The sequence below is a fragment of the Anguilla anguilla genome, chromosome 1, assembly GCF_013347855.1.
Source record: "Anguilla anguilla isolate fAngAng1 chromosome 1, fAngAng1.pri, whole genome shotgun sequence".
Classification (NCBI taxonomy): domain Eukaryota; kingdom Metazoa; phylum Chordata; class Actinopteri; order Anguilliformes; family Anguillidae; genus Anguilla; species Anguilla anguilla.
The window spans coordinates 74,520,371-74,543,607 of NC_049201.1; the positions used below are offsets into that span (position 1 = coordinate 74,520,371).

The 23,237-nt window shown below is 39.8% G+C and overlaps 1 protein-coding gene across 1 annotated transcript; it reads left to right on the top strand.

Annotated features, from left to right (window-relative positions):
* Positions 1-19,309: 19,309 nt before the first annotated feature.
* Positions 19,310-21,604, top strand: LOC118211456 (hyaluronan synthase 1-like). Its single transcript, XM_035388671.1, has 4 exons — positions 19,310-20,008; positions 20,215-20,440; positions 20,555-20,687; positions 20,929-21,604. Exons 1-4 carry the CDS (start codon positions 19,310-19,312, stop codon positions 21,602-21,604), a joined length of 1,734 nt encoding a protein of 577 aa, XP_035244562.1.
* The last annotated feature ends 1,633 nt before the right edge of the window (positions 21,605-23,237 follow it).

Here is a 23,237-nt window from a genome sequence, read left to right on the forward strand (position 1 = left end):
GGACACTTCGACATGGCCAGGCCGGGGTTTGAACTGGCAACCCTCCGACTGCCAGACAATCGCTCTTACCTCCTGAGCCATGTTGCCCCATGTCTTATAGGTTTTCTGTCAGCAAACACATGCATGTGTGCACACACACACAAACAGACACACACACACCCTGATAGTGTTATTGTAAAGTCACAGGCTCAGTACAAAAAATAGTACAAGTCATTTCTGGTTCCCTTTCAAATCGCAAACTCAAGTCACACATTTCATAATGTATCATTTTTTCCACCCAATGTTCTGAAGAATCCTTCTGCTTTGCGCAAGTAAACATTCAAAGATTATAATGGTGGATAGTGCAGCAACTGAAAAAAATGAAATAACAAAAAAACAAAAAAGCAATCCACATAGCATAGCACTAAGAAAGAAAAAGAGGGAGAGCGTAGACCTCTTTTTGATGACAAGGGAGTGTGGTATTTTTAAACCGTGAGTACCTATAATTATGGGATTAGCTGAATGTGCATTCAGGTTTGAATGTTTTCCTGTCTACTTCAGATAACACCTTGGCATATGCATTTAGTGGCACAGTCATGAACTTTCTGCTATTTGCCCTTGGTTTTATCGAAGACCCTTATGTTGATTTATTTTAATTGTATTATTTAGCACTAATTCTGAGTGAGAATAGGAAAAGAGTAGCAAAAATAATAATAACATATAATAATAATAAAAGCAAGAATGACAAAAAAATGAGAGAAAGAATATACATATTTCTATGTTAACACTATGTGCTTCATACAGTATGCATCAACCATATTTTAACATGCATATGCATTGACATGGGAAAATCCCTATTGAAAAATCAAAGCTAAACATAACAAAAAAATGTATTCATGAAGATGGGCATGCTACTGGCTCAGGAGTGTTGTTGGAGGCTCAGACAGATGTGAATTACATTTAAAGTGATCATAGCCATAGCAATTCATGGCCAATATGATTTTTTAAGGAAAAGCAATACTTTTACTCTGCATCTTTCTGCAAGCTCTGTGGATGTCTTATTTTTTTTTTTAAATTTTCTACATGTAAACTGTAACTTCTGTAAAGTTAGATATAACACCTACAGTATATACCAAAAATGACTAATTTCACTCGACTGTTGCCTTACCTTTAAGCCATACCACCACGCACTCTGCTCCTGCCGACTGGCTGAAGCTAAGGAAGTGTGGGCTTGGTTAGTACTTGGATGGGAGACCACCAGGGAATACTGAGTTGCTGCTGGAAGTGGTGTTGGTGGGCCAGCAGGCCAGCAATCTTCCCTATGGTCAAATAAACCCCAATGCCCCAGTGCAGTGATGGGGACACTGTGCTGTAGGAGATGCCGTCTTTTGGATGAGACGTTAACCAAGGTCCTGACTCACTGTGGTCATAAAAGATCCCATGACATCGCAAAGAGTAGGGGGTTCCCCAGTGTCCTGGCCAAAATCCCAGATATGGCTCTCACAAAAACTTGCCACCTAATCATCCCCTGATTCAATTGGCTAAAAAAATGTGCTCTCCCTCCAGTGGAGCTGCTCAGTGGCCAACAATAGAGGATTGTGGTTGTACTGGGCAGCTCCCAGGTATGAATGTGTATGAGTGTGAAGCACTGCGTTCCTGCAAATGAGCATCCGTGCTCAGCGAACCTACCCTGGGTAAATAATTTTTTTACATTTTAATTATCATGGTTTTCCTAGTTATTGAGCGCTTGTCTATGTGATGTTATGTATGTGATGTTATGTGTTAAAAGTTTTGTGTTTTATTGTGAAGCACTTCGCAACCCTGGTTTTGAAATATGCTATTTAAATAAAGAATGATGTACTTCCATAATTACATAATTTTGGAGGGTACTGTATGTTCATTGACACAAGCAACAGGCAGTTGCAAATACTGTAGATTGGGAAATTGGCTTCCTCTTCCTATTTGTAATGCTTCATGTGATGAGCGTGCGTGTGTCCTTACTTCATTTTGAGGGAACACAGAAAGTCACAAGAATGTCACTATACCCGCCAGCTACGCCCCTATGCCTGAATTCAATAATTTGGTCACATGGGCATTATATAATTGGAGTACAGGAGGTGGGCATAGAGGGCACTAAGAAAGGAATGAAGGATGAGCTCATGCTTCTGCAGGGAATGTGAGTGTTCATTCACAACAGCAGCCATTAGAGTGGCTAATGATCACATACAGCAGTTAATTTAAAAACACATGTTAATAGGTAATGTATTTTTCACTTATTTATAACAAACACAGTACAAAAAGAAATTATATCTGATGAAAAACATGTTTTCAGCATACAAAAATGCCAAGGTACTCACACATATGAAGCACTGTCTATAAGTCATTCATTCAAACTGGAGAAATCTAGGCTTGCCATTGAAAATATTGATATCAAAATTACACCAAGTTACCATGCAAGAAACAATATTGGCTATCTTTCCAATGCAATGCTACCCAGTGTTTCCTTTGTAGAATACATCTTGTGTGTGCACCTGGACACGTCCTCAGTGGTGTCACCTGGAGTCATCGGGTGTTTCGGGTCTTTCAACAATCAGATTCCCTTACCCAGGCGACCCAGCCGGGATCGGTCAAGTCCCGGCTTGTGTGCAGGTAGCACTACCAAACCCATGGATCACCTCTCCTGATCCACAGCTACCTTGAGGCAACTTTGGCCGCCCCGGTGACCAACTTTATGAGCCTTGGCTCGCTGGCCCCTGTGATGCCTAGCATATTATAGGCCCTGCAGAGGGACTGTCCAGCAAACCCTCTGCATCCCACCTTGATGGGCTCGCACTTCGCACGCCACGCGTTGGCCTCCTCAAAGCGGTCCTCCCACGAAATGTCTGGCCTCAGATTTTTTACAGCGACATTCTTCTGAGAACGTGACTAAATTGTTTAAAGTGACTTGCCATCTTTGTACATTGAAAATGTGTTTTTCATCAGATACATTCATACACCTATGTGTGTTCAAGCTTTTTGCACAATAGTCATAGGAAATAGTGCTGGAATTATTGTGCACTGTTAAATCTGTGTAAAAAGCCACAGGCCAGGAAAATGTTTGTCATAAGGCACGGTCAGATCTTACTGAATTGCTTGGAAAAGTTCTGTGGTAAACCTCAAGGAGCACACTTATTTTTGAACAGTAAATACATTCCATGTGGGTTATGATGCTGAAATTGAAACCTGAACATTTAAAGAATTTACATTATTCGCTAAACTTAAACAATTTTTTACACAGAACACAGTTATTGAATCCACTTTTATCAGAAAATTTTGTTAAAATGTAATTAAAATCAAGTTTTCATTTTTAAATCCAACCAATTTATGAATCAGTCATAAAAATGTATGAAACCTATTTTTGAACAGTTGGTAAGTTCCACATGAGTGTTCAGCAATCTGTTTTGCAATAAAGAAGCGTGTAATTTGACTATGTATTTCTATTTACTGCGAAGTAAATAACACACGCACATGTCCAAACAAGCTAAGGTAAAAACTGCACAGCCAGCAAGTAGTGTGCTAATCTGTTTCTTTTTCATGAACACAGGCAGATATATTTTTGCAGATAGAGCAGCTTTTGTTGAAAAGTACAGCTATATTTAGCTTAGGAATTAAATGTGTTGCATCTATTTACGTTTTCCAGGAGTAATGTACCGCAGGCAATGAATGGAACACCAGACCCTGAAAAACTGAGTTTAAGGACAGGGCACAGCAGCACCGGGCACACACATTGGTGAAATGAGAAATTAATAACACGCAAACCTGCACGCAACACATCAGTTGCAGAGACAAGTAATTAGAGGACAACTTGACCATTTTGCTGAAGCGGAAAGTCCAGAGGTCAGAGAGTGAAAGTCTTGCCGTGTGTTTATTCCACCCAGGAACTCAGTCAGCAGATTTCAGTAATTAGCACTACCTCCTGGCTGAAGAATTGTGTGTTAGCAATCCAGGCGGTTTAAACAAAATACTGGGGGGGACTTTTACTCTATGAACCTGGATTGTTCACCTCTGCCATTTTGATTTTAAGACTACATATCAGAAATGTATAAAATCTGCAAACCTATCACATCATGTCACATGGGTATTTTTGCACAACTATTTTTGTCAAGACTGATGTATGGTGTCCTTGAGATAATGAAGATAATGATAATAGGTAATGGAGTAAAGGGGGCTGTATTTAATGGGAGGGACAAATGCTGAATTTGCTCAGCAATGTGGCCCAAATTGGAAGCATGTATCTCTTTTAACTATGGTTCTTCATGGTTGGAATGGCTGCTTAGAGAATTTTTTTTTTTGATAAACATGGCAAGAGACATTCTCTGACCAGCTGAACTGACTGATTGATGTCCAGAATGCACTCCACAGGGTTGATGTCAATACCTTCTCCATTGGTCAAATTCAGGAAATTAATTCAATTCATGAATTCCGTTCAATTCATGAGGATCTTCTATGGGGATTTTTCAGTTAATTAATTTAATTTCAGTTCCTGATTGAACTGAATTGAAAAGGGACTGATCCCATCCCTGACACAAAGCTTTTAGGAGGGAGCAAATCTATTTAGGAATAGATTTAATTATTTCTAACTTTGTGGAAACATATTTTAGTATTTCAGAAAAATAAATATTTATTTTGTGATTGTGATTGTTGTAATTATTCATATATTACAAAATACCAAATAGCTACTTGTCTTTTACATATGATAAAATGAAATCACTATGATTTTGACATATTTTAATGTATGGGAGTTATCCTCTGCTATGTGTGTGCTGAGAAAAAGGTATCAAGCAGTTTTTTTAAGGTGCCTCAGGGTCAGAGGATCATTTTTTTTTTTTGGGGTGGGGGGGGGGGGTTAGATTAATGCTTAATGGGGTATAATGCTACCATTGGAGACCGAAATGTAGGCAGTGTTGTTGGACTAAACCACCGAAACACATTCAAAAGTAACTCGGCACATTCCATGAACATGATAATAAATAACATTCTGTAAAGCACCCTTCATGAAAATTTCCACTCATTCAGAATGGGAGTAACTCACCATGACCACCTACAATGTATACATTCAATTTTGGCATTCAGCAGTCCCTCTAACATTGACTACATTTTAAAAATGCAGTCTGTTTATACAGCTGGATGTTTACTGAGGCAATTCAGTTCAAGAACCTTGTCCAAGGGTAGAACAGCAGCACCCCCGATAGAGAATTGGACCCACAGCCTTTGAACTATGCAGAGGTGGACAGTCCAGGGCTCATGCATTTCTTCCACCCATGAATTCAGCCAACTGAGTTCTACATTGCATTTATTGAGCAGACGCTTTTATCCAAAGCGACGTACAAAAGTGCACATCATGGTCATTGGAAAACTATGAAACACAGGCTCAATAAGGCACAATAAGTTCTACCTCCTGGTTGAAGAATTGTGCCAATTAGCCAAATCCAAGTGATTGAAACAAAATACTGGGGAGGACTTATACTTTCTGAACTTACTGGGATTTTTCACCTGTGGAATTGTGAGCGACACTGCCACTCTGTGTGAAGCCATCCAGTGAAATATAATAATAATAATAATAATAATAATAATAATAACAATAGTTTGTACTTTATCAAATCCCTTAATAAAACAGCAATAAAAAACACAATGGAGGAATACATTTCTGGTGATAGTAAAACTATAACTAACAAAAAATAAAATAAAATAAAAATAAAAGAAGTGTGAGGTAAAGCCCAAGCAATAGCTGCACCAGTAACATTCTTTGGATAGAACATGGGCTGTGTAGAAATCACGTGCGCCCCCGTGTGGTGGGAACTATGACCACTGGCTCTGAGAAATTAGATATCAGAAGGACAGTATTTCAGACATGTTAGGGGTGTGGGCTGAGGATTAAAGCCTTTCACTGCCTCTGTCTGTTTCTCCCTCGCAAAATACTACATGAAAACCTTATTTCATTAAAACTTTTCACTGATGAGCGAGATTTATGCCCCCATGAGTTATTAGAGTGGATTTATATAGATCACATCACACAAAAACACACAAAAAAACGAATGACCCTTTCATTGTTAAATGTGATCCAGCAGAGGCACATAGTGAAAATTAACCGCTTATGCTGTTTAAATAATTTGTATCTGAGATAAAGATAATATATATATTAAGTATTCCTCCGTAAATTCTATTTCTGTATTGTATTGCATGAAAATCTCAGCAATGTCCTGGGTATGTCTGACCCAGGCTAACAGCTTCACCACAATAAGTAAAAAGAACACAAGGGCTAATGCCCACCCCTTTCAGATCACATCCAACCTGTTGTGTGCTTGCTTCATGTAGGGAGGCAGGGACCCCTTTCAATGAGCTTACAATCTCCAATCGGAATAAGACCAATGATTTTGGCAGCTGTGCGTGACCATCAGATTGTTATCTGATGTCATCTCCACAAGCCACCACATGAACGTCAGACACAGAGGCACATGACCCAGAACACCTACCCACTGCCCTGTCACTTTAAACTTCTCCCCACCAGTCTCGGATACTGGACACTCATTTCCAAGAGGGCTCGCTTCAGCAAGAGCGATGTGCCTTCTGCTGTACATAATAATATATCCTGCTTTATTGGCTTGTGTGTTCTGTGGCCGGAACTGAAATTTTTATTTGAAAATGTCCTCACTGAGAACTCTATCTAGCAGTTAAACCTGTAACTTATTTGGTAAAATTGCACATAATACAGTATGTTCTGGATCAGCCTGATAACCCTGTTTCTGGTGTGTCTAATGCGTCATGGCACCGAAATACTGTCATTTTGTGTGTCAATCTGAGTGACTCGTTGTGTGAAGGAGTGTCTTGACACCCTGCAGGGTTCGGATCGCAAACAAATTGACAATGTTATTTTGCAGCCAATAGAGGGCGCCATGCACATTAATGTTGGTGAAGTTTCTGCGCAATGAACATACACACAAAACCAACAGAGGAAACAGAAGAGTAGCACGTTCCTGCAGTGGCGGAGGCTGCAGTTTCAGGACCTAGTATTACATTACATTACATTACAGGCATTTAGCAGACGCTCTTATCCAGAGCGACTTAGACTTAGACAACTTTTACACAGCATTTTCACATTGTATCCATTTATACAGCTGGACATATACTGAAGCAGTTTCGGTTAAGTACCTTGCTCAAGGGTACAACGGCAGTGTCCTACCCGGGAATCGAACCTGCGACCTTTCGGTTACAAGTCCAGTTCCTTACCCACTGTGCTACACTCCGTCCTTGAAACAGTATTGAAACAGAAGGCAATGCATCCCTCCCTTGGCTTTCCAGAAATGGCCTACACATTGGAATTAACGAACTGTGGAGTTATCATTTTGGATGGATACAGTTAGATTCACTTCAGCCCGCTCCAAACATTCACACACACTCTTTTAATCCTGTGTTGCCATTGCAATTCACGGTCCAGTCCTGTAAATCAACCATTTACCATTCAGAACTCAATCGTTCAATCGTTATACAAATTAAATGTCAAGGAACGCCGTTGTATATCATGCCAGTGGAACCATCCAGTGAATTATTCTCTTTCCATTTCTCTTGTTACCTTGTTGCACCTGTTTTAGCGGCCTCTCTTGTTCACATATCTGTAGATCGTTGTGCAGAAACCAGTGACTACATCACCATTTATTTGCCATGGTATTTTTTTTAAACAAATAAGCCGCCATTTTTTATTTTTTACCATGCTCATATGTTAAGCTCATATGTTAAAATTCAAGCTATTACAATAATTATAATGATAATAATGATGATTATAATTAGAATTAGAATAACAGCAACAACAGTAATAATAATAATAATAATAATAACAATATTTTGTACTTTATCAAATCCTTTAATAAAACAGCAATAAAAAAAATACAATGAGGAATACATTTCTGGTGATAGTAAAACTATAACTAACAAAAAATAAAATAAAATAAAAATAAAAGAAGTGTGAGGTAATGTCACTTTAACCTTCTCCCCTCCAGTCTCAGATACTGGACACTCATTTCCAAGAGGGCTCGCTTCAGCAAGAGCGATGTGCCTTCTGCAGTACATAATAATATATCCTGCTTTATTGGCTTGTGTGTTCTGTGGCCGGAACTGAAATGTTTATTTGAAAATGTCCTCACTGAGAACTCTATCTAGCGGTTAAACCTGTCACTTATTTGTTAAAATTGCACATAATACGGTATGTTCTGGATCAGCCTGATAACCCTGTTTCTGGTGTGTCTAATGCGTCATGGCACCGAAATACTGTCATTTTGTGTATCAATCTGAGTGACTCGTTGTGTGAAGGAGTGTCTTGACACCCTGCAGGGTTTGGACCGCAAACAAATTGACAATGTTATTAAGAAGAGTAACAGAAACAGAAGAGTAGCACGTTCCTGCAGTGGCGGAGGCTGCAGTTTCAGGACCTAGTATTGAAACAGAAGGCAATGCATCCCTCCCTTGGCTTTCCAGAAATGGCCTACACATTGGAATTGACGAACTGTGGAGTTATCATTTTGGATGGATACAGTTAGATTCACATCAGCCCGCTCCAAACATTCACACACACTCTTTTAATCCTGTGTTGCCATTGCAATTCACGGTCCAGTCCTGTATATCAACCATTTACCATTCAGAACTCAATCGTTCAATCGTTATACAAATTAAATGTCAAGGAACGCCGTTGTATATCATGCCAGTGGAACATGCTGAATAAAAAAGTTTTTTTTTTAAGGAACGTCATCCAAAGTTCTCAGACTTCTTGACAGGCAGAAAACGCACAACACACACGTCTGAAAAACAACATGAGATAAAAGTAGAACATAATTGGCACTAAGACAGTGGACTAACAGAAGAGGAAGAGGCTCCTTCTCTGGGTTCACAGAAATTCTGGGGTTAATGTCCATAAACAATGTTTGAGGAGCAACACAGGTCGATGGCAACGCAAATGGAAACTCCAGCCAAGTTTACGCATTCATGGGAGGCAAATATGAACCACGTAGATGCTAACGTATGTAACCAGTTTTACGTGTATAAAACTACACAGTTCAGATGATTATTATTCAGCAGAGGGCACGGTCCTGGAGAACTGTGGAGTCTTAATAACACTGTGCTGGCAAGGTTGGCAGGGCATTTCTAAGTAATTCCCTGAGTATTACCAGTGAGAAAAGCAGGAATGTCTCTGTGATATGTGAGGCTGTTTTGAGATCACCTGCATTGTTGCCTTGTGCGTGCTGTCAGGTCAGTTGCTCACAATATTTCGAGCTCACGTTGCCAAAAGGAACAATCATCCGGGTTTTGGTTTATCACTGATGAAACATGGGATCACATTTGACAAAATGAGGATCCTTGAACAAGAAGAGATAACAAAAAAAAAGGCGGGGAAATGTGAAAAAAATAAAAATAAAAAAACAGAACAAAGACAATGCATCTGTTCAAAACCCAGGGAAATTAAGGTATAGCACTGCCCAGGCTGGTCAGGAAACAGATTAGACTGACAAGCTGAGACATGAATCTCACTGACAGAAACAGGACTTCCTGTCTGGCTGACTGATGAATTGGCTGGCAGTGGGTTCATATGTTCGCACTCAAAAAGATGAAGAGGAAGCACCTTACTGAACCCGTGTTTAGCAGTTGTCTACGACCATGAAATGCACTTTTTTTGTACGTCGCTTTGGATAAAAGCGTCTGCCAAATGAATGTAATGTAATGTAAAGTGCCGATCATTTACAGTGAATGGAAGGCAATCAAGCGTACGTCAAAAATTAACCGCAAAGTCGTCAAAAGGTTTTGATCATACTTAACATAAACAATAAGGTACCAGGTCGTGTGTTGTGGTGCATGATACAGAGTGGCAAGTGATCCAGAAACATCTTTAAATCCGAGATGGTTTTAAGGGCAGAACATCCTCTTGTAGTACTCTAAAGCACGGTACTTTATCTGAATCACAACAGTGAAAAAAGTATATAATATCAGGGCTGTAACTTCCATTGAGGTCATGTGCTCTGCATGTTTTTCATGTCCATCTCCTAAGCTTATATTTAGCTTATTTTTTCCTTCAAGGAGGTATTTAAAAAAATAAATAAATAAAAATAAATTACGTCTAAGCTAGAGGAATATGTTCAGCATTTACACCCTAAAATTCGTTCTCAATTAAATTTGTAAATTAAAGGGAAAAAAGAGAGAATACTCCGTCCTCACTGCCCACTCCCACCACACCTCACCCCACCCCGGTAGAGTCACTTGACGTCGATATTTTCGCAGGTCCTGGTTACGCCCCAGTAAAACATCCTCCGATTAAGGCAGGTTACGGCAGAATGAAAGGCATGTGCCAGTCCATTCATACGTGAGTAGAAACTGCGCCCCTGTACTTCATTAATACTCGGCTGAGCATAGCCAAGAGGGGTGCTGATGGAAGGAGAGGGGGGAAACAACTGAGCACTAAAGGATATCAAGGGCTCGGTAAAAGGGTTGCACCAGCCTCCAGTCAGTGGAACTCACATAACAACCTCTGTGTTGGATTTTGAAATTTAAAAAAAAATTAAATTTACAGACTCAATTGCACAGCAAAATGTTCAGTGTTAAATCAATCAAACCCTATGGCCAGAGTGGACTCACATAAACTCTGTTAGTGTTGAATTGACACTAGACATTTTGCTGTGTATTGCAGTCTATAACAACACCAAGTGCCAAAGCCCATGGAAGGCATGTCGGACAGTATAGACGTATTTTTAAAAAAAGAAAATGTGTTCCTTTAACACGGTGCAAAGTCAAGTTGTATAACACGTAAAAAAAGGGCTGGCACTCAGGAATGTGGTACTTCTTTCCACAAACCAAGAATACTCTTTTCATTCAATGTTTTGTCAAGGCCCCTGTACTTTCTTCTTGACCTTTCACCATTATCCGTTCAAGCTTTTGTCCTTTCATACTTGTGCAATGCAAGATACAGATGCTTAGGTAACTAATCTACGCAGATCTGCAAGTCATTTGCCAAGTTCCAGGGTTCGAATTACGGTGGGAATTGGGGGGGTCTGACCCCCCTAATTAAGACTTGGACCCCCCCAAAAGATGTAAAAACAACAGGTCGGGGGTGTCAAAACATTCATATATCCTTCTTACCTGTAATCATAAATATTACAATATATTTCCCATCAGTGGCGTCACTAGGATTGGTGTCAAGTGACGCCACTGATGGGAAATATATTGCAATATTTACGGTTACAGGTAAGACGGATATACAAATGTTTCCGCAGACCCCCCCAATCCGAAGTAATTCGGACCCTGTCAAGTTCTACATGTAAAACATGACAATGATATAGTAGACATGTGTACAAACTTTTTTTTACTAACTTTTTTGTCTTGTCATAATGTCGAGTTGAGATTTATTACGTTACAACCCTTCCATAAAATAAAAAAAAAAACATTTTTTTTGTACCTTATTCATTGGTTCGGTCATTGCCTCGAGAAACATGCATATGTTAGTTATTTAGTATGAAAATTCTATTGTCAGTTTATGCAGTTAAACATGTTTTGCACATAAGGCTTGTAATGCAAATGTTGTGGTTTGGTTCCTAGACAGATTCTTGTTGTTATATCCTTTGGTATCCCGCTCTTACAAGTGACTTAAAAGTAAGCATCAAAAAATAATTTTTTAAATACAATGCATTTACACGGACCTCACAGATGTAATGCAATATGAGCCCGTGCAGATGTATTTAATCTTTTTTTTTTTTTTTGTGTGTACAAGTCACTTGGCATAAGAGCACTAGCTAAATGGAAAAATGTAAACTTCTGGGGACCTTTAAAAGCATGTCTGCACTGTTTTTGAGGCTATATATTTTCTGCTCATGTTTCCCTGCATTGGTCATTTTAAACGTTTGTTTGCACACAAAAAAACCCACAAGCTTAAAAATAAAACAACAAGTGGAATGGGGTGGAGAAGCATGCAGGTGATCGGGTATACGGGTGGGGCTAGAGTTATTTGCAATAATTATGATTATGCCTAGGTCTAGGTGGGTGTATGTGTGCGTGTGCGTGTGCACAGTATGTGTGTGCATGTGCATGCGTGTGTGTTAAATGAAATTCCTTCAGAAAGCTTTTATCCTCCCCATTGATTATTTCTTAGTTTGCTGTTATAATGTCAAAACAGGAATTAAAATAATGGCAAAATTAAATGAAGTATCTAGATGTCCATTGTAAAAAAAAAAAAAAAAAGTAGAAATATGGCACAACCCAGACACTATCAAGATCAGACAATCCATCAAAATTGGACGATGAGGGCAAGTGTTAGAGAAGTAACCAAGAGACTATATATATATATATGTTCACTCACCAGGTACTTTATTAGGTATACCTGCATGTTAAAGCAAGTATTCTGCTCCTGTTTTACTTTTTGTTTGACCAAATATTAGAAAAGGGCAAGATGCGAGATCTAAGCAACTTTGATATTGATATATGGTTTTTGCCAGACGTGGTGGTTCCAGCATCTCAGAAACAGCTGCCCTCCTGGAATCTCCATGCACTGTAGTGTCTGGAGTTTACTCAGAATGGTGCCATAAAAAATAAACATCCAGTGAGGAGCAGTTCTGTGGCCAAAAACGCCTTGTTAAGTGAGAGAGGTCTGAGGAGAATGGGAAGACTTGTTTAAGCTAACAGAAAGGCAACGGAAATACTCAAATAACAGCCGTTTACAACTGTGGTGTGCAGAAGGGCATTTTTGAATGCACAACATGTCAAAATTTAAAGTGAACGCAGCTACAACTGAGTCTTCATGAGACTACAGTGGACACATGTGTTGTGTTGCTTGGTCTGACACCATTCGTTTAATTTTTTTTTTTTTTTTTTTTGTGATGCATGTCTCAGAGTCCCTGGAGCCGATGTGCATATGTGAGAACTCAGCATCTGCGATGATGACAGCACCGAACAGCACATCTGGTCTGTAATGTTCACCTTCCGCCCAGAGCACAGGCTTACCAGCTATTCAACCATGAGTCACTGCAGACAGCATATTTGTGGTATAAGGCAGTGTCATTTGGATGTGAGATGCTAACCGAAGAACCTGACTCATGGTAATCATTACCACACAGAGTTTATCTAGAATAGCATGGGGTTCCCCATTATCCAGGCAAGGGGGGGGGGGGGGGAGGGATCTTTTATTCTACAGAATTTAGTTTGAAAGAATGTGTTTCATGTGGCCATTTCATTTCACTACATTTCGCAAAATGGGTTATTATAGCCCTAGATGTTGATTTCTTTACCGTGACTTGTTCTAACGGCTGCTTGAAATAGAAAGTGCTGATATACGTTGGTTAAGTAGATCACGTTTTCTTACATAAAATGTAGTCGATAAAATAGTAGCCTTGGCTAGCCTACTTTGAGACGTCTTGTTATTTCATTGAAAATAAACAGCACACTTGACAGTGATGTTTGATTATTATCCATTTATTATCCATTATTCCATACCGTACCAACTGTCCTCCCCAGAGACTCCTCGCTCCTTGCATTTGCTACAGCAAGAGGAACGAACTAGTGTTTTGTCGTTCGCGAACGATTCGGGCAAGTGTACTGATGTGTCGTTCGCGAACGATTCGAGCAAAAGTACTACTACTACTATTCAGTACAGTTCATTCACAAAAAAAGATTAGTTAACACTAGGACAAGTGTGTTCAAAACCCTAGGGGGAAGTACAGTTCCAAATGCAGGGAATGACTAGGTAGTTTAACTTGGACCCTGTAGGTTAAACATCTGATCAACACAAACAAAAGTCTGAATTTGACTGCTGATGATGATTGCTGGCTAGTGAGCGATGACAGATAGTAAGGTAGTTAGCTAATCAAATATGACTATAATGAACAGTCCCGCTATTTAAACAAACACGGCAAAAGTTACACCTACGTTGATATGCAGTCATGATTATTAGACTACTTTAGGCCTATCTGTATGAGGAGACATTTGTAAAATGTTGCAAATTCTGCAATCCAGCTAAATCCGTTCACATTTAGCATTGCCAAATATAAAAAAAACGCACTTAAATTTCCAATTGTCACTTTTTGGAGAGAAATTTGTGGAAAACAAAAGAAGCACGAAACCGTCGAGACACTGTGCACCGTATGTTATATACACAGCCAGGGATCAGCAAATAGCGATTATGTTCGAGGGATTAGTCATATCCTAAAAGTGTCATGAGTAAAACTTGACTAACTATATATACACCTGTATCAGTGGTTGTAGCTGTGTGTCTGTAGCACCTACTCATGCGTGCAGGATAGCATCCGTACACGCTAACTAGGTTAACTGAAGTAGGTGAAACGCTAACAAGTTAGGGTTAGCTAAAGTAACGTTAGGCGATAAAGCTGTGCTTAAAAATCTTGTGCCATTGGAAGTGCATCCTACTAAACGTCCATGAACGAGTGAGTGACCACCTGCGCATGTGTCCTACTAAACGTCCATGAGTGAGTGAGTGACCACCTGCGCATGCGTCCTACTAAAGCGTTCCACTAAATGTCCATAAGTGACCCTCTATGGAGTGACCACCAAAATTGCTCACAAAAAGTTGAATATTTCAAAAATCTGATTACATAGAACAATGTCTGGAACTAGCCGGTCAAAAAAGTTTGAATGTAGTGCAAAAACTGTAGGACTAGTTAGAGCTAGAAAAATTGGCCGGAAAGTGCAGATAATAAAACAAGACCAGGTCAAAACCTAGTATATGGATGGACCGGCCGACCAATGGTGTAACTTCATAACTCGGCCGACCAATGGTGTAACTTCATCACTCAGTGACTCAGTCACAGACATTTGCATTTATAGGGCTGGTCCCACTATTGCAGTCCAGCCAAAAATATGAAAGATAGCAAGAGTGGGCTTGCCAAGGCAAGGCCACTAATGTACCATTAGTGGGCTTATTTTGCATCCGTGAGCTCCAGACTTTTCCCTACTGCAATCTTATTGTTGCACACATCAAAGCAGAACTCAATGTGTGAGAATGGAAATGTTTTTATTGTAAAATACAAATAATACAGTGTTTCTCATGACGGCAGGTCTCACTTGTTCACTGTTTATACCAAAAAGACAATGGAGTGCGACATAATTAGGCAGTTTAGTCAAATCTGCATAGTGATGATGGCCAGCTACTGATCAAAGTTTGTAACATCACTATGAACTTACAATGTATTATGACAATCTGAAGTAAAACGGCATGCAGAAGAATTTACCAAAATGGTAAATGTAATGTAATGTAATCCAAAGCAGTGAAACAAAACAGAACAACTATGGGGGGTGTCATTATTCTTTTCCAGTCCTCGCATTATATTGTCCTTTATCTGAGAAGCACCGGATTGGCCCTTGGACTGGCTGATGCGCAGTGACCTCTTTGCTTTAAATATTAGCTTGACTTGTATGGCGTATGGGCATATGTACGTATATACTTTTTCTGGTCAGACAAGCCATTGCCTCTTTCTTTCTTTCTTTTTCTTAATCTTGGCAGCAAGACAATGAAGTCCCAGTGAGCCAACGAGGCTAAATAGGCCTGAGAGAAACAACACTACAATTACTAGTCAACTGCCACCAACGTCTTTTCCACCACCAGTACTATCACTAACACCACCACCAGCACGGCCAATATTACTACGACAACTAATACATTCAGATCTGTAATCTTTAAGAAGGCCTTGTTGAAAACAAGAATACACTAGATCTATATTAACTGTATTAATGTAAGGACTGTAGCCTACAGGAGTGGGAAAAAAAACCCAAAACAAATGATAAAAAAAAACTAACTATGAAAACATACTAAATAAATTACCTTACATTTGAAATAAAAACTACTACACTGATTTTAATGAAATTCCATAAAAGTATTGCTATTCTGTTAGCCCACATAATGTAATTTCCTTAGCATTACCTGTCTAATGGTGGAGATGGTAATTTTTGGTCGAATGAATGCAAGTGCATTTCAAACCTTTATCTTCCTTGGCCCTACACCTTGTGATTATTTCATGCTACCCTGCCAGGCCAATGATGTAAGAAGCCTGTGGTATTATTCAGTGGCATTGACATCAATGCCACTCCTCGCACAGCGTCTGTACAAATAAATGAAAATTGTAGAGATATGCGTCAATGTTGGAAGCACGCAAGTAATCAGGTTGGCAGGGGGGGTAAATGATCGGTTTGTTCATGAGAATTTAACACAAATATTGCATTATGGTAACAGAAATACCACAAAGCAGTGCTTTATAAGTGTATATTTGCACATGAAAGTACCTCACCACAATAATAAGTTGCATGTGAATTAGTGTCAAAGCCTTATTGAAATCATTTTACACAAGTGGAATAAGGTTAGCTAAAAATGGACAATAAATAAACGTCACTATGAGGCATACAGATTTGGCTTTATTTCCTTGTCTGGAACCATCACTGTTATGCAGATGATATGCATCTCTTATTCTCTTTCCCTCCCTCTGCCTTATAGGTCAACAAGAGAATATCTTCCTGCCTGGCTGACATCTCAATTTGAATGGCCAGACATCACCCGAACCTCAAAAAGACTGAGCTGCTGTTCATCCCCTGCAAGACCTTGCTACTATGGAAGCTCACAAACTCTTTTGATGGTACCACAGTGACTGCCCCTCACTCTGCAAAGATGACCAGTTGGACCTCAAGGAGTACATCAAGGCAACATCACAGTCCTACAGATTCCTGCTGTACAACATCAGGAGGATTCAACCTCCACCCAGCTACTTGTCCAGGCTATGGAGACCGCCCGCCTTGGTTACTGCAACTCCCTCCCTGTAAGCCTGTCAGCTTGTGCCATACAGCCACTACAGCTGATTGAGAATGCTGCTGCCTGACTTGTCTTCAGCCTTCCTAAGTTCTCTAACATCAATCCTCTGCTGAGGTCACTCCACAGGCTACTGGTTACTGAACCACTCAGTGATTGCCCATGTTTCGCGATGGTCTGAACACAGATCTCTTCAGACTATACCTGGGCTGACTATCGCCACTTCTGCAGGGCACTCCCAATCTAGGATCAGTCTTATCACTTATAACCTTCCACTTTGTTCCTGTAGCGCTTTGGTAAATGGTAAATGGACTGCATTTATATAGCACTTTTATCCAAAGCGCTTTACAATTGATGCCTCTCATTCGCCAGAGCAGTTAGGGGTTAGGAGTTAGGTGTCTTGCTCAAGGACACTTCGACACGCCCAGGGCAGGGTTTGAACCGGCAACCCTCCGACTGCCAGACAATCGGTCTTACCTCCTGAGCTATGTCGCCCCATGTACCTCCAGTACTACTTTCATGTTACATGTATGTGCGTCCAGCACGTGTATTGCACTTGTATCGTTGTACAAGTATACCGATCGAAATGTCAGTAATAAAGTTTCTGTGTTGCAAGTAAGCAGTGTTGCGGCAAATCTTTTTTTCACTAAATTAAATAACTATAACTTTGTCTATTCAGTAACATTGTTATGATGTGTTTTAAAGGGCTGATGATTAATCTTAACAAATAAAATAAAATTTGGGAAAATTATCCAAAATTCCTTCGGGGTGACCATTGATTTTTTCACAAGCATAACTGGTGGCTTTCAAATTATTGCTGCCATTTCAAAGTGAAATTGACAGTGTTAACAATTCGGAATGTGCAACTATAGAAAAATAAAAAGTGAAAACCACTAGATGTCAACTGTGATAAAAACATCAATGTTACAAAATGTATTTTATTTCATTTCAAATTCATTTAAATGACGAACCACATTCCATTCTGACTGGGGCACTGTAAGGTCCTGATTTTCGGTGATATTATCTTTAATGATCCAGGTAGATCCAACCTCCGCACTTTTTTGTGGCAACTATTTTGTGAGAAAGCCTGTGGAAAAGAATGAGTTCATAGAAAAAAGAATACACTTTTTTAGATTGGTCCAAAACTTCCTCCTCCCTGTCGTTCACATCTTGATCACCTGTTTTTTCCCCTCAAGACAATTCGCCGCTATTGGAAAATAGTATCACTGACGCACCGTGTGACGATTACAGAATTTAAGCTCTGGGATGGGCATCATGGTCGTAAGGTAAAGAAACAATACAGCTACCGAAGAACTATGAGCAACATTTGGAACAGGCGTGTTCCACTTGTATATAAGTATTCTGCCTACACCCAGAGGCTACCAGATCTAGTCTAGGAGAACATAAACAGACTTGAAGTGCGGACTGTTTCCGGGAGAGGCGCAATAAAGTAAGTGAATTCATTTGTTTGAACATAGTCTTATACTTCTATAGCGGTATTTTAATTCACAGTGTTATGTGATCGAAGAGCCTGTGAACGTACACTAGTGTATATCAAAATAAAAACTGAGTGCGGACAGAAATGTGAATATAATCCGCTGTGATCGGTTTTTACAGTTGTTTTAATGTAATGGTTTAAGTGACACATGTCTCCGTTGCACTGATGAATTTTTATACCTTTGCATTAGTGTATGGCATTGACACGCGTTTGGGAGATGGTTATCTAGCTTCATTACTGAACAAATTTATAGCTTAGTTCGTCAAACACCAAAAATGCACGACACGAAATCTATTCACTACTAATCCAATAAACTAATAAATAGGCCATCTCTGCTGCATCGTCTGGGTCATGTTAATTTCATAGTTTTTAGGAGAAAAATCTATGCACTTCAAAACGAATAGTTCCTCTTATATTTCTCTAGACGAAGATGATTTATTTATTTATTTGTGTATGATTATTATTATTGTTGTTATTATTATTATTTAAGTATTAATGTTATTGTTGTTGTTATTGCTGTTGTTGTTGCATAAGAATAATAAAATTATGCTGTGAAGTTGTCGGCCGATCTACATGATGAAGGTTTACAGGCCAACATTAAAGTCAGATTTAGATATTTAGCAGGTTGGCGGCTTTTCAGTTAAACACTATAGCATACGGTATCGTTATAAATTCAAACAACCAAAAATAAACAATTAGCCTTGTGTGTTCGAATTATCTCAGAACTTTAAGCTGAGCTGTTATAGCCCAGTTCACACCAAGCTAACAATAAATAAGAAATAATAAAGAAGAAGAAAGGACAGGAACCAGCGTGAAGCACTGGTAATAAGCAAATAAGTATGAGTAGGAATGTCCACAGTGTGAAAAACCTTACTTGAAGAAAAAGTAACCCTCAATGGAATTATCTCATGTTTTGTGTTTGGAAATTATTTTAAATAATTTTCTACATGTATTCTACATGCAATTAATCTTATAATTCCCTTTTTTTTTTTTTTTTGCTAGATACCGGTCCATTGAAAATGGACCTAAAACCTTTGCTGGGGAAGTTGGCCACGGGAGGCCGTGCTGCATTGACCATCCTCTTCGCCCTATTAGTGCTGGGGGTGATGGTGTGGGCCTATGTTCAGGGCTTCACACTAGCTAACTCAGAATATCGCCTTATTGCCTTTGGTTTCTATGGCCTCCTCCTGGGGATCCATGTCCTGGTACAGAGCCTGTTTGCCTTTGTGGAGCACCGTCGCATGCGGTCCCGCACAGAGCCTTGCAGCTACACCAAGACCATCGGACTCACCATCTCTGCATACCAGGAGGACCCCGCCTACCTGAAGGAATGCCTAAACTCTGTACGAGCCCTGCAGTACCCACCTGAGCTTTTGAGGATCATTATGGTGGTGGACGGAAACACTGAGGAAGATGTTTACATGATGCAGATGTTCAGGGAGGTCTTTGCCGATCAGAACCCTGCCTTCTATAAGTGGGACCATAACTACCACACCTGGGACCCAAGGCGACAGACAGAGGAGCAACAGGGAGAACAGGCAGCAGACCAGTCAGTTGGCCCAGCTTTGGGGGCTGGGGAGGAAGACCCCCAGAGGATCGAAGTGGAAGAGTTGATCAGAACCACACGGTGTGTCTGCATCATGCAGCAGTGGGGTGGCAAGAGGGAGGTGATGTACACGGCCTTCAAAGCATTAGGAGACTCAGTGGACTATGTGCAGGTGAGAAGATTCCCTTTAAAAAAACAACTACAAGATTCCCATTTTTCCATTAATTCTTCCCCCAAATAATCAATGTAAAAATGTATTCTTCCTCAGACTATTTCCAGATAGGTATTATGATATTTTACGACATCAGTGAGTTTAATGTTTAATGCTTACTATTTTTGCAATGCTAATTGGTATCTGCATCCTCTGTCTCTTAACAGGTGTGTGACTCAGATACCAAGCTGGACCCGCTGGCTACAGTGGAGCTTTGCAGAGTGCTGGAGAGCAACCCAAAGTATGGTGCTGTGGGAGGTGATGTAAAGATCCTGAACTTGAAGGACTCCTATGTCAGCTTCATGAGTAGCCTGAGGTACTGGATGGCCTTCAATGTGGAACGAGCCTGCCAGTCCTTTTTCAACTGTGTCTCCTGCATCAGTGGCCCCCTGGGTAAGAGTGACAGACACCTTCAGGAATAATAGCCTGAGCTTAACTTTTGAATTGAGACCAGCTTTTTGTTTGTACTCACATTGTATACTTTTTTTCTCAATTGTTCCCCTCCAGGTCTCTACAGAAATGACCTCCTTCAGCAGTTCTTGGAATCCTGGTACAATCAGAAGTTCCTCGGGACACACTGCACATTTGGAGATGACCGTCATCTCACCAACCGCATGCTAAGCCTGGGATATGCAACCAAGTGAGTCTTTATATTCACTGGATGCTTTGCTATCTAAAATCAACCAAGATTAATATTATGCCAATTAAGAGTTAATATTACTCTGTCTAGCATGTGGAACAAACTTTTTTCAGTTCCAATGAGCAGAGTTTAAAAGCATTCCTTTTAGAGCGTAGCTTGTCTTCAAATTGGAGGCTAACCAAAACTGCTTCAATCTTGTAGAGATAACAAATGATCTGAGCCAATGTTTTCCCTTTTCCAGGTACACAGCTCGGTCTAAGTGCTCCACGGAGACCCCAGCCCAGTTTCTGAGGTGGCTGAACCAGCAGACGCGCTGGACAAAGTCTTATTTCCGCGAGTGGCTCTACAACGCCCTGTGGTGGCATAAGCACAGCCTGTGGATGCCCTACGAAGCCATTGTGTCGGGCATTTTTCCATTCTTTGTCACGGGCACTGTCATCAAGCTATTCTGGGCAGGCTCCCTGTGGAACATCCTCTGGGTCCTCTGCTGCATCCAGATCATTGGCCTGATTAAGGCCTTCTACGCCTGCCTCCTCCGCAAGAACTTCATCATGATCTTCATGTCGCTCTACTCCATGCTGTACATGACCAGCCTCCTCCCTGCCAAATATTTTGCCATAATCACCATGAACAAGAGCAGCTGGGGCACCTCGGGCAGACGTAAGATTGTGGGTAACTACATGCCCCTCTTACCTCTCTCAGTCTGGGCAGCCATTCTCTTAGCTGGCTTGTGTTACACTATTTATCGGGAGACCCGGGAAGATTGGACTACGCCTGCAAAGAAACTGGAAATCCAGTTCTTGATTTACGGCTCCGTTGCCTATGTCCTTTACTGGCTTTTCATGATCATGCTCTACTGGATATGGTTCCGGAAGTTGTGTCGTAAACGGTCAGAAAGTTACAGCGTGAGCGTGTAATACATTAATTCTAGACTCTTAAGACAGGAGAGAATGGTGCAATATTTTTTTTCTTGGATCCTGAAATATTCTTGAATGTTATTTATTTATTTATTTATTTAATGTGTTGTTAATTTTTACTGAAAGCACAAAACTGTGTTTTAAAAAAAACGCACTGTATATATTGAAAATACCTAAAGGAAGTGGTGGCTCTCCTTTCACTCCAGATGGGAGTACAGGGTCAAAGATGGCAGCATTAATTAACAGTACCTTATGACAGGTGCAATTTTGTCATTCAAAGAAAAGACAGTTTGATATTGTCTCATCAGAATGTCTGTGCGTACCATTTTCTATACTGCAAGGAAAGACCCTATATTGTAACACAGCTCTTTTAAAAAGTTATAAGAATATAAAATGTTGACCATTTTGCTTTGTACTAGCAGTTTTTTGTACAAGTATAGAGGATTGTTATGGCATGTACCGCACAAAACAGAGAGCCATCATCTAATCTATGGTAAAAATGTGACTGTAAAACATGAAGGCTGATCATGACGCAGATAAAACTTGGACATTAACCTGAATTTTAACAAGAAACTGCTTTGAAACACGTCTGTTGGACATGCTCAGAATTTAACTTAAAAAATGTAGACTTGGCAGGAAGTTTGATTTCCTATTGTGCATTAATGCAGGAGTCAATGTGTGAGAACCAAAATGTTTTTATTGCAAAATACAAATAATACACTGTTTCACATCACGGCGGTCTCGCTCATTCTTTGCCGATACCAAGACAATGAAGTTCGACATCATCGCCATCTACTGATCAAAGTTTGTAACATCACTATGAACTTACAATGACAATCAGAAGTAAAACAGTATGCAGACGAATTTAAAAAAAAACATTACATTACATATATTTAACAGACACTTTTATAAAACCACTTCTTAATCACTTCTATAAAATCTGCAATCTATGAGTAGGCCTTGTTGAAAACAAGAATGCACTAGATATATTTTAACTGTATTAATGTAAAGATTGTAGCCTACAGAGCGCAACAGAACAAAACTAAAAAAGGGAAATTTTACAAAAAATTTCCTTACATTTAAAATATGAACAACTGCACTGATTTTAATTAAATTTCATGGAGGTATTGCTATTCTGTTAGCCTATAAAATGTAATTTTATGAACACTACCCAAGGAATGGAGGAGATGGAGACTGATAATTTTTTGTCAAATGAATGTAAGTTCATTTCAAGCCTTTACCTTCCTTGGCCCTATACCATGTGATCAGTTCTTGCCACCCTGTCAGGCCAATGATGTATATAGCTATATAGCCTGTGGCATTTTTCAGTGCCATTGACATCAATGCCACTCCTCACACAGCCTCTGTACAAAGAAAGTGTAGAGATATGTGCCAATGTTGGAAGCACGCAACTGACCCGGTTGTCAGGGTGAGTACGTGATTGATTTGTTCATGAGAATTTAACACAAATATTGGATTAAGGTAACAAAAAAAACAACAAAAAAAACCCACAAAGCAGGGCTTTATAAGTGTATATTTGCTCAGGAAAGTACCTCACCACAGTTATGAAAAAGTAACATTTCATTCATTCATTCAACCTTTATTTAATTCTCGGGAATACATTGAGGGTGGG